At 42.2% G+C, this 12,203-nt stretch overlaps 1 protein-coding gene across 1 annotated transcript in view; it reads left to right on the forward strand.

The window, feature by feature from the left end:
- LOC306843181 (spectrin beta chain, non-erythrocytic 4-like) overlaps positions 1 to 7,704 on the forward strand; it is a gene marked incomplete at both ends in the record, with an annotated part of 59,892 nt that extends 52,188 nt beyond the window's left edge. Inside the window, 10 exons of the mRNA XM_079374485.1 lie at positions 111 to 355; positions 2,085 to 2,271; positions 2,731 to 2,815; positions 2,917 to 3,113; positions 3,587 to 4,386; positions 5,384 to 5,444; positions 5,527 to 5,786; positions 6,667 to 6,837; positions 6,933 to 6,975; positions 7,471 to 7,704. Of these exons, the coding sequence (XP_079230611.1) occupies positions 111 to 355; positions 2,085 to 2,271; positions 2,731 to 2,815; positions 2,917 to 3,113; positions 3,587 to 4,386; positions 5,384 to 5,444; positions 5,527 to 5,786; positions 6,667 to 6,837; positions 6,933 to 6,975; positions 7,471 to 7,704 (2,283 nt within the window). The remainder of the gene's footprint in view (positions 1 to 110; positions 356 to 2,084; positions 2,272 to 2,730; positions 2,816 to 2,916; positions 3,114 to 3,586; positions 4,387 to 5,383; positions 5,445 to 5,526; positions 5,787 to 6,666; positions 6,838 to 6,932; positions 6,976 to 7,470) is intronic.
- Positions 7,705 to 12,203: the final 4,499 nt, after the last annotated feature.

Genomic DNA, 12,203 nt, shown 5'->3' on the forward strand with positions numbered 1-12,203 from the left:
GAGTCCAAAATAAATATGTAAAGTTTGTAGATAGATCTCTAAAATCCTTGATGATAAAATACAGTTCATGACAGTGGCAGCATTTGTATAAAGAGGGTTGATTTCCTCAGGTAAGACAGTTGCAGGAGAGTGCAGCCCAGCTCCGAACAGTTTATGCAGGGGAGAAAGCAGAAGCCATCGCCATGCAAGAACATGAAGTGATGCAGACATGGAAAGAGCTGCTCGTTTCCTGTGAGGACTGCCGAATGCAAATCACCACAGCGACAGACAAGTTACGCTTCTTTGGGATGGTGCGTGATCAGTTGATGTGGATGGACAGCATCATCTGTCAGATAGGAACTGGGGAGAAACCAAGGTAGGACACATGCTGCGACACTTGCTCTCTGATTATAGGAGCTCATTAAGGTGCTTTATCATTGTAATGCATGAAGGTTTGCATTAGGGATGTAACGGTATGAAAATTTCTAATCACGATTATAGTGACCAAAATTATCACGGTTATCAGTATTATCACGGTATTGTTAAAATGTGCTGGAGATGTTCAAAAAGTACCGAAACATAAATCACTTCTCCAAGTTTCATACTTAAAAATCAACAAACAGCAAATAAAATGACTTTTTGTTTGCATAATCACAAAAACAATAACATTACCAATGAGGTCTGGATTTTAAATGACAATTTGACTGACAACAGTTTAATAGCATGTTCATAATAATGTAAATGTTCAAATAAAGCTTTGAAAAAGTTTAACATAAAGGTAGACCACACATTTCAGCCTTTAAAGAAAAGGGTTAAATTAAAATGATAATTAATAAATGATTATATGCATTTTATCTGCTCCATAAATAATTCTATATAGCATATCTGAATTGTTTAAATGTACATAAGCTTGTTTTTCATCAACCGGTTAAAATTTACAGCAGGTCATGCAAATTTGGTCAATTTTTTGGCCAGACAGAAACTGCACACAGACTGAATGTAAATAAGTGTCTGTAAATCCACTCTCTGGCAGCAGGTGGCGCTTTATACGGAAAAGCTGAATTACAGCTGATTCCCGTGAACTCCGCGAACACTTCCTTTAGGTATCACATGGATTGAAGATGAGAACAAAATGCCATCAAATCGTTTCTGAAGACAGTCCGAACCTTCAGAGCTACATTCATATAATTCATTGATAATTCCCTTAGCACTCTTTTAAAACCTCTCAGCTTTTCCGCCCTATTTTCACTCAGAACGAAACTACTGTGCTGCCGTGCGCACGTGAGACTGTTACTGAAAACTGCTTTATGCCGGACAGTATTTATTTATCGCGAGTTGTTCAAATCACGGTAATCGAATACGGTTTTAATGATAATTAAAATATGAAACGGTAATACTAACCGTGGGGAATTTTATCATGATTTATCGTCAAACCGGTAATCGTTACATCCCTAGTTTGCATCAGGTCAGCTGAAGAGCTGCCACTGTGGCTGCTGGACTGTACTATAGGTATCATACCACGAGCACAAATAAGTGATAAGGTGGTAAGTGCATGAACCACAATAGTATTTATTCAATAGTATTTATGGGAACACAATAGATCTGTTAGAAAACTTACTGAGCTGCTGTGTTATCCAGTACCTATATAGGCAACTACCTTCTTGAAACACTAATTTATGTGAAATGAACAGAGGACTTACAAAGAAGAAATTATTAAAAAATAATGTAGAAATATTCCAGTAGTCAATATTTGATTCCAATGGAGTTATTGTAGATGCAAGTATGCAAGGTATTGGAGTAAAGGGTACATGCAAGGTATTTTGCCAAAAGATGTTAGTATAATATTGCTGGCATTGGGAGCACACCTAAGATGCCTTAAAATGCTTAGGTCTAGGTTGGCAGCTTACTAGGTTTTGGAACAGAGCTATAGCGCATATATATGTTTTGGCATATTTTGAAAATCTTAACGAAGAACCGGTAAAGCTCAGGAGCCATTATGGACACTCTTCATGGTGCCAAAATGGCCTTCTGTTGCTATTTATTTCTATGGGCAGACTTGGCCCATGTATTCTTGTTCGAATAACTTTCTCTCCTCTCACTGTCAGCTCTTTCCTCAGAGCTTTAATGGGATATGGGGTCTCTGGTGCTTGCAGGGACGTGTCATCGGTGGAGGTCCTGATGAACTATCACCAGAGCCTCAAGAGTGAAGTGGAGGCCAGAAACAAGAGCGTCCTACAGTGTATCGAGATGGGCAAGACTTTACTGGCCGCCCGTAACCCTGCATCAGAAGAGGTTACACAAAACATCAAGCACAACTTGTTCAGAAACTATTGGAAATTTGAAATCATTGCCAGGCCCAAGACATACTCTATGCGTGTTAATTTCATGCATTGTTGCAGTACAAAATGTTTCAGACTGCAATTACATATTGCATTCTCAACATTGCCAGAAGGGGTGCTATAGTGTGTAGTACCATACACATTTCATTTACAATCAATATTCTCTTTCAAAAAGTTGCTTGAAGTTGGCATGTTTTTAAGTAGTGACCCGAATAATAATAATCCCCCCTGAATACGGTGGTTTGTTACTGCCACGGCAATGCAAGAAAGCACAATAAGTATGTACGATGTAACTGCCTGCATTTCTGTCTGTTGGTGTACTTGTGTAAAGTATGTTTCTGGCCTGATGATGACTAAAAAGATATTCCAAGCTGTCTTCTGTCTGTACCTGACTGATTATTGACCGTTTCAGATTAAAGAAAAGCTGGAGAAGGTTTTGGCCAAGCAGCAAGAGCTCACTGAGAAATGGGACAAACACTGGGAAGAGTTGCAGCAGAGTGGGTGAAATGAGGCTAATGGAGAACAAACGTTATGCATAAATTATGTAATCGGTGTCAGGTGCTTCCCAACATATCATTCTTTTTCTGTGCCTTCACAGTGTTGGAGGTGCATCAGTTTGCTCAGGAAGCAGTGGTAGCGGAGGCCTGGCTCACTGCTCAGGAACCCTTCGTAAGTAGTAATGAACTGGGAGGCAGCGTGGATGAGGTTGAACAGCTGATTCGCAGACATGAAGCCTTTCGCAAAGCTGCGGCCACATGGGAAGAACGCTTCAGCTCTTTACGTCGTCTTACCACAGTAAGAGAGACCTGCCATCCAAACCCAAGTGTCAGGGGTATCCAGTCCTGCTCTTGGAGGGCCAGTGTCTTGCAGAGTTTATTTCCAACCTGGCCAGCACATTTGCGTGGAAGTTTTGAGTTATTCTGAAGACTTTGATTAACTGGTTCCGGGTTTTTTTTTATTAGGATTGGAGCTGAACTCTGCATGATAGTGGCTCTGGAGGAGCATGATTCAAACACCCCTGAGCAACATTAAAAACAGCAAAACAGATCCACACTGATGTCACTGTCATAACATTCTACTTGCTACTTGTGCAGTTTTTACTAGTTGGAAACTTTTATTTAATTTTACCATAATTTGAACTTTTCAATAGACTACCTACTGAAATTCAAAAAATGTTATTAAAAGGTAAATTGTGTCTTTTTGTAAATGTTACATAATGGAATTGTGGGTGTATAAATAATAACACATTCTCTTGTTTAACGATTTAGGTAGAGAAGATTAAAGCAGAGCAGAGTAAGCTTCCTCCAACTCCCTTGCTGGGACGGAAGGTTTTCTTGGACCCTCAGGACTCTTCTCCTGCTCGCAGTAGCCCTTCCTCCATCATTAGACAGACCATATACGAGCAGGGCGAGTCTCGGGCGGAGCGCATCACCCCTCAGCCCTCTCCCTCTACTGTGGCCCGCAGACTGGGTTCTACTGTGGCCAACTACACTCCCATCATGAATGGAGCTGCTACTTATCGCCTTCAGGAAGCCAGGAATGCTGGGATTGTTGGAGTGGCTGCAGGACTGGGCACTGCTATGGAGCACAAGGTCACCCACTTGAGAACGGAATTCAAGGTCCAAGTCCCACAGCAGAAGATCGAACATATCCATGAGGTGGTCCATCCCCTGCTGGAGAGAGAGAGGGAACGGGAGCGGTATCATGAGAACGTAATGGCAGAAGTGGTGCTCCAGGAGCCAGGCGGAGGAAGGGAACGCCTTAACAGCATGGTGGGAGGGAGCGGGAGCAGTCGCTCAGAGCTTCTGGTGGAGCAGCATCCCCCACCGAGGGAGTCGCGGATGGAGAGACAACTATCTACCGAGCAGCTGATTCAGGCACGCAGGGACGAGCTACCTCAGGAGGTGTGGAGAGAACGAGCTGAGAGGGCAGAGAGGAGGCTGGAGAGACAGACATCTAGTGAACAGGAAGGCCATGAGGTACGGCGTAGGGACAGACACCGACCAGAGAGACAGGACAGCAGCGAGCAGGAGGCCAGGGAGCAGTCGGACAGACGCTCTGGTGGTGGGTGAGTGACTGTGTTTGTAATCACTAACAAACCACATTACAAAAGACATTACAAAAGATTCTCTTGAAGGTGAACATCACCTTTAAGCTTCCACATGCTGGTCACTAAGTCAGTTCACAGCAAGCAGAGTTTCAAATAAATACGGACAGATTTCTAAGAAAACTTCTCGACTGCAGTTCACATTCACTTTTCATGATCCAGTCGATTCCTGATGGATAAATTATTCTCGTACATTGCCTGTTGAACTGTTTAACCTGTCACATGAAGGACGTAAGAGGATTGTAAATACTTTCCCATATTAGGGGCTTTCGCACCGGTGGAACCTTTTCATAGTTCCTAGAACTATTGGCGGACGTTTGTGCTTTTTGTCGTGTTCGCACCGTAGGAACTAGGAACGGTTTTAGTTCTAGGAACTCCGCTTGGGGGAACTAATTTAGCTCCTACTTCAGAGTAGGGTCTAAAACAATTACATAGGAACTATCAGTGACGTGAGTGTATGCTGATTAGACAAACGCATACAAAACACAGACTTTTTTTAAAAAGTCATGTAAAAAAATATTTACTCCACAAACATGGAAAATAGTGATGATAGCATTTAGGTACCTGTTGTATGCAGTGTTGTGTTCTTTTCTCAGCCTTGATGAAATGTAACACTGCAAGTTGTCATAGACGATTTAGTCAGAATTTCATGCTCTTTCAGTAACGTAAATAGTGCATTTACATTTCACCTCCGTTATCATGAAACCCATGACACACAACAAAAACAGCTCCGATCATGGCATCCTCTATTCACCAGTAGTTGATGTTTGTAAATGCCACAAGTAAATTCCTGCCAGTGCAACCAGGAAAACGGCCCAAGGGAGAAATTGGTTCTCTAGAAACCAACATGCTGGCTAGTTCCTAGAACTACGTGGTACGAAAGCCCCTATTGACTTTGAAGAAGCCCAGCAACTTCTTTCTGTTCTGTTCAATCAAAATTTCCCTTTTATGTTGGCAGGGAAAAAAGGTCAACATTAGCTGAGATTGTGGAGCAGCTTCAGGAAAGAGAAGCAGCACAGGTGTGTGGACAATCTAATGTTTGTGTATCTTGTTTTAAACTCCATTTTATTACATGTACTTTACTGTTTATTTCCAACTCAGGCCCGAGGAGAGATTCCACGTCTACCCAATGGTCTTCCTGAGAAGTCTTCTAAACTGGACCGACCACGTGCTCGCGACAGACCCAAACCGAGAAGAAGACCACGACCCAAGGACCCAACAGCTGGCGAAACACGGCGCTCAAGGTCTGCACCAGCCCAGAGCAGCCCACCAGTTCCCCAGCCAGCTACCCACACGGCCCAGCGTGAAGGATTCCTCTTCCGCAAAATAGACATTGAAAGCCAAAAGAAGAGTTCAAACAGGTGGGTCTTTGAGGTCTAAAAAGTATGGGCACATGGCATGGAATTAGCATGGAAATGGCTAAACCAAATATGCCAATCAGTATGATTGGTTATTCAAAGCTATGCTAATGTTGATATTAGCATTGCATAGGCTACTGATGCTTAGAGCACTAATATTTATTATTACAAGGCAGCGCTTATTTTCTTTCACCAAGTTTCAAGTCAAACTGGGATATGCTTTACGAGCCTAAAAAGTTAAACTGAGGAGCAGCTGTTTGGCTGTCATTTCTGATTACAAGTTTCATATCCAGCATTGGCAGAAAATAGCTAGCTGTTAGCACTGCTTGCCACTTGCATGGTAATACTAAAATCAGCCTGGATGGTGGATGATACTGTCTCAGAAGACCAACAGATGCTGGGTCTCTGAAGCCATGGCTAGCAAGGTATGAAGCCTTCACCCTTCACAGCTTTATACAGCCATTTTGTATTAGACCGGATACACCACCTTTGCAGCCCAAGACACAAAACAATTCATTGCATTGAGGAGGAACTCAAAAGAATGGCTGTCTGTTCTTTTGTAGCATGATTTGCGCATAATCTGCCTGTCCACTGAAGCCATTTTCATACTAGCATTTGCGTTTACGTTGCAGTATATCTCATTAACCAAAATCTCTCTTCTTTCTTATGCACTCTTTGCCGCTGACTGTTCTTCTCCCTCTCTACAAAGGTAAGCCATGGTCTGTCCGTGTCTTTCTAAAGGTCTAATGATTTCTGCAGCAGTTTGGTATTGCTCAGTCATAAAGGCTGGTCATCCCAGACTCAGTAGGTGAGTAGCTATTTGGTGCATGGTGTCATCTGGGCTCTGATGGTCAAATCTTCTGCTGTCTCTCCCACACTACAGCAGATCTTGGGTGAACTTGTACTGTGTGCTGAATAAAGGTGAGCTGGGCTTCTATAAGGATGCGAAGAACACCTCCACACCTTACAACAACGAGCCGCTTATCAACCTGAGCCGTTGTGCCTGTGATATCAACAGTGGTTACAAAAAGAAGAAGAATGTCTTCACTCTCAAGTACTTCATTAGCACTTTCATTAGCTTTTCCAAAAAGATTGGTTACTTGTGTAGTGTTCTCTTTGCATTACATTCATTTTGCTTTATAATTTTAGAACTAAGGATGGAAGTGAGTTTCTGTTCCATGCTAAAGATGAGGTGAGTTGATTACACACTTATTGGCAGAAAGCATTAATCAAATAAATTTAAATATTTAAAGGGTTAGTTCACGCAAAAATTAAAATTAGCCCATGATTTACTCACCCTCAAGGCATCCTATGTGTATATGACTTTCTTCTTTCAGACGAATCCAATCGGAGTTATATAAAAAAATGTCCTGGCTCTTCTAAACTTTATAATGGCAGTGGGCAGGTGTTTTTTTCAACAGTCCAAAAGAAGTCCAATAAAGTGCATCAATCCATAATAATAGGGTGAATAAATCATGGGCTAATTTTAATTTTTGTCTGAACTAACCTTTAATAAAGAAAAACACCAGGGCGGGGGAATGTATAGAACTTTGTGATTCTGTAGAAATCTCCAAAGCTTTCTATGGGGGTCCCTCTTGCTGATGCTGTGTGGTCCTGGTTATAGCTCATTTCATTGATTCAGGTTAACATTTTTGCTTAAAGTCTTCAATCTCTCTTTGGTCTGCAGGACGATCTGAAAAGCTGGATCACAAGTATAAATGCCAGTATAAGTGAGCATGAAGAGATTGCCAAACAGGGGCAGACCAATCCAACTACCTCATCTACTGACGAGGGAACACGCAGGGATGGCAGCAGGGCAGGAGGTTCGGAAAGAGGGGAAAAGTCCGACCGAGCCGACGGGGGATCGGTGCGCTCAGACAAGGGTGAAAAGCCTGAGAAAAAGACAGGCAAGAAGAAATGAGGCACACGATAGCAGTGAGACAGGAGTCAGGACTTCGGAAACCCAGGAAAGTGCTCTGACAGGATCAGGAAACGAAGGCGTCACTGTGAACTCCCTTTATGTCTTGCTGTCCAGTTGAGTATGGAATCAGGCAACATGGAGGAGCACGGAGCTCATGTGTCAGTGAGCGCTCTCTAGTGGCTGCCGAGGACCGTGACAATTCAGGAGCTCCATATGGGCCAAAGAGCTGATAGCATAGGCAAATGGAGGATAAACGAGAAAGCTGTTATAGTAAAGTAGCTCATGAAGATTATTTTCTAATCCGTCTGTGAAAAAGATGACCCATATGTATGTGTTCCCGTCTCTCTCTCTTTGTATATTATACGTTTCAACATCAGTTCTATACAATCTCGCGCTGAAGAGAATGGAAGTATGCCAAAATCTTTCTCAAGGTTGGTCTTTTTTCTGAAGAGCATGTTTTGTCTGTTTATTTTGTAAGTTGTTTTGCTCTTTTATACTGTTAAAGTGTTGATTTGTATTCATTGGCTCTTCCACACGATTTTGATTCTCGTCTTGCCACTTTGTAGACCACATGTTTGAACGCCGTATGACATATCAGAGCATGCCTACAAGGTTTAACTTTCAACTGAAGAAATAAATGGTCTGTTTCAAATAAAGGGAAGCAGCTCACCTGCTGTGAGTGTGTATTCTCAGATTTGATTACTAGGGTTTGTTGGTTTCGTACATGAGTTTTCCCAAGTCTCAACCATTAATCTCATATTATGCATTAAATGTCGAGTGTGAGTTCATTTGCTCTTTTAATGACAGATTACCAAATCAGTTGCGTGTATGTGTCTATGCATGTACACATCGTATTCGTCATCAAGCCATTCTGAATGCGAGATCGGGTTTACATCATTTTATTTATACTCAAAAGTCTTCCAAGCACAGAACTGATTGTTTTGTAAAACTCCACAAGTTTTTTTCCTTTTGTCACTTTCTCCCAGCATTATTTCCAAGCATTGCACTGAGGGCTGAATGGATGCAGGCGTTTGATTTAACTGGTGATGTTTGTAAGACGGGAGCTGAATGCCATGAAGATGTTATGTGATAGTCTCCTGATTGGCAGAAACTGGGATAAATATGTCTTTGAATTGTGTAGTTCCGCAGGTAATAATATAGAAAGCCCATAGCTAGCAAAAACGCAAGGTATGTTGCAAGAAAAGCGGTACATGCTTTAGACAGCTCTGCAGGTGTTGACACAAATCCAATTTGGTTCTTTTGAGATCCATTCGTATACATGTACACAAATGAGCTGACTACATTGTGACTACATAATGACATGCGATTTTTCATGCAACATACAGGGTTGAAATTAAATGTCAAAGTGTTTGTGTTTAACAGAAACGTAATGGTTTCAGGTTTTATATTTGTGCCTCATTGTCCTAAAGTCTGTCAACTGTAGTCCTTAACACATCATCTTTAAATGTAAAAAAAATAATAATAATAACCTAAATAAGGTTGGTCCTCTACGTAAATAAAGCAATGGTCCTCTTTCTGTAAAGAGAAATGTTAACCAATCATTGAGAGGGAGGAGATGATGTTCATGTACCATTTTTTTTTAATCAACGAGTTAGTTGTTAGCTCATGTTTGTTCCTTTATCTGAACAGAGCATCATGCAAATGCTTTTATAATATCCCTGCTTTTAAATATACAATTGTCAGCTCTCATTTCGCTATACAATCTTAAAGCATTGTATATATATATCGAAAAAGCTTTCTGTGTCTGAATTTCTCTTCCTTTGACGCCCTTGGTTTTGTCTCCAAGTCTACTTTTTGGTACAAAAAAATCCTATTTTTATGCAATAGAATAACTTATACAGGCAGAGGGTATGCAGTAAAAGTATCCAATGTGGTGACGAACGGAAATAATGTATACACTTGCAAGTAGAAAATTTATGCAACTTTTCCTTTGCACTAAATTACTGCCCCATTGCACAGTGCTATTGTGAGCGGAGGATTGGTGCTTGAGGGTCTGGGACGAGTTGCTGTGTTTTGTGATCAGCTCAGCTAGCACTATTATAACACAATGTGTTCATTTAACTACTTATTTTGAAAAATCATGAATACCACCAGCTTACACTCTCATTCATACAAATGCATACACGCATACCTGCTGCTTCTGTCACATGCAAGCTGATGGACGTGAATCTGTTGAGACCTACAAGTTGTTGTGTGTAACCGGAAGCATTTGGAAACATTTATAAAATGTTATTAAATCCAAGATGGATCTAATCCATTGAATCAACAGAAAGCGCAACCCCAACAGCAAATACATATTGTTTTATGGTTTAATACCTTGTCTATTTCAGCTACTGCGTTTTTCGAGTGACTTGTGATGTCTATATTCTTAAAAGTTGTTTAATTGCTTTTATATATACAGTATCACACATTAAGCGGGTTTTATGGCAGATGAACCCTCAGTAATATTTTTATCTTCTTTAAATGTTTGGGTACGGCTGAAACTCGCTTCCCATGTCATGTCTATAGTGTCAGACCCTTAAGCACCACTGGTTTTAGCTCAGCAGCTCGATGACCTGTACAAATTGTAATTGCTTCTGTACAAACAAAAATGCGCTTTTTTTCTGCTGTGAAATAAGAACATTTTATGGGTTTTAATATCAGTTTTGAATATCCATAGGGTTATTTCTCCAAAGCTCAAAGGAAAGAAATCGAAAGGAAACTGGGCAATTCAGGTTGCATGAATAACATTGTCCCTGTAATGGTACTGCTGTGCATGATGAAACCACTCTCATTCTCACTCACAGCCACTGTTCACGGGTGACACTAATGCACATGGAAACAGTGAATGAATGAATGAATGAATGCTGTATGATTCAGATCCTGACTGACTCTGTACAGTTAATTCCTTGATAAAAAATACAGCTTGTGATATGTCAAATGTCTCCTTTTTCATTTGTTCTGTAATTAGCACCTTCATGTCCTTGTAAAGGCCTAACTACAATTGGTTACCATGTGTGTGTGTAAATTATCTTTAATTTGTTAAACCATTTATAACTGTAAATTTGTTCTAGAAAACAACATGCATGACGAGTTTTGTGTTATAGCCTGTAGTTGTTGTTTTTTCATATATTAGCTTTGATAAAGGAACATGGCTAATGCACTCAGCAACAACATTGACTGATATGGCTTATCCAGCGTGCGGCCTCGTTTTTGTGATTTTTCTATAAACATAAAGATATATAAACATTTCTGAAATAAATATTTCTGTGAAACGCATGAGGTTACACAGAGTTAAGCCCGATCTAAGACCTGCTCTGTACAGCAGCAGAGGACTATTATTTTGTTGAACGAACTGAGGATGACGTAATGGGCTCAGGTTTGGTTGGCCAATCGGCGGAAAGGGGCGTGTCACGACCGCCCACAAGGGGAAAACGAATTTTGAAGTCGTTTATCCGTTTTCTACCCGTGAACCAAAAAAATCTAGTTTTTTCGAACAAATTAAAAAACGACCTTTTTCTAGTTTCTGCCTATTTCATTTCAAGTTGAAAAACAAACTATCAAAACGTACACAGACCACAAACTCTTCTTTAAATGAAATCAACCAATCACCATAGATTAGCGTCACGCAAAGGCGGGGTTTGGGAAAATTAATCATTGAGCGAATCAGGGGGCGTGGTTGGATCCAGATAAAACCCACCCCTAAACCTTCCAAACTCAACCACCTAGATGTGGGTCCAACCACGCCCCCTGGATGTGGGTCCAACCACGCCCCCTGGATGTGGATCCACCACGCCCCCCTGGATGTGGATCCAACCACTCCCCCTGGATGTGGATCCAACCACGCCCCCTGGATGTGGATCCAACCACGCCCCCTGGATGTGGATCCAACCACGCCCCCTGGATGTGGATCCACCACGCCCCCTGGATGTGGATCAACCACGCCCCCTGGATGTGGATCCAACCACGCCCCCTGGATGTGGATCCAACCACGCCCCCTGGATGTGGGTCAACCACGCCCTCTGGATGTGGGTCAACCACGCCCTCTGGATGTGGGTCAACCACGCCCTCTGGATGTGGGTTAACCACGCCCCCTGGATGTGGGTTAACCACGCCCCCTGGATGTGGGTCAACCACGCCCTGTAGATGTGGGTCAACCACGCCCTGTAGATGTGGGTCAACCACGCCCTGTAGATGTGGGTCAACCACGCCCTCTAGATGTGGGTCAACCACGCCCTCTAGATGTGGGTTAACCACGCCCCCTGGATGTGGATCAACCACGCCCTGTAGATGTGGGTTAACCACGCCCCCTGGATGTGGATCAACCACGCCCTCTAGATGCGGATTAACCACGCCCTCTAGATGCGGGTTAACCACGCCCTCTAGATGTGGGTTAACCACGCCCTCTAGATGTGGGTTAACCACGCCCCCTGGATGTGGGTCAACCACGCCCTGTAGATGTGGGTTAACCACGCCCTCTAGATGTGGGTTAACCACGC

Source organism: Barbus barbus (assembly GCF_936440315.1).
Source record: "Barbus barbus genome assembly, chromosome: 23".
NCBI classification, from domain to species: Eukaryota; Metazoa; Chordata; class Actinopteri; order Cypriniformes; family Cyprinidae; genus Barbus; species Barbus barbus.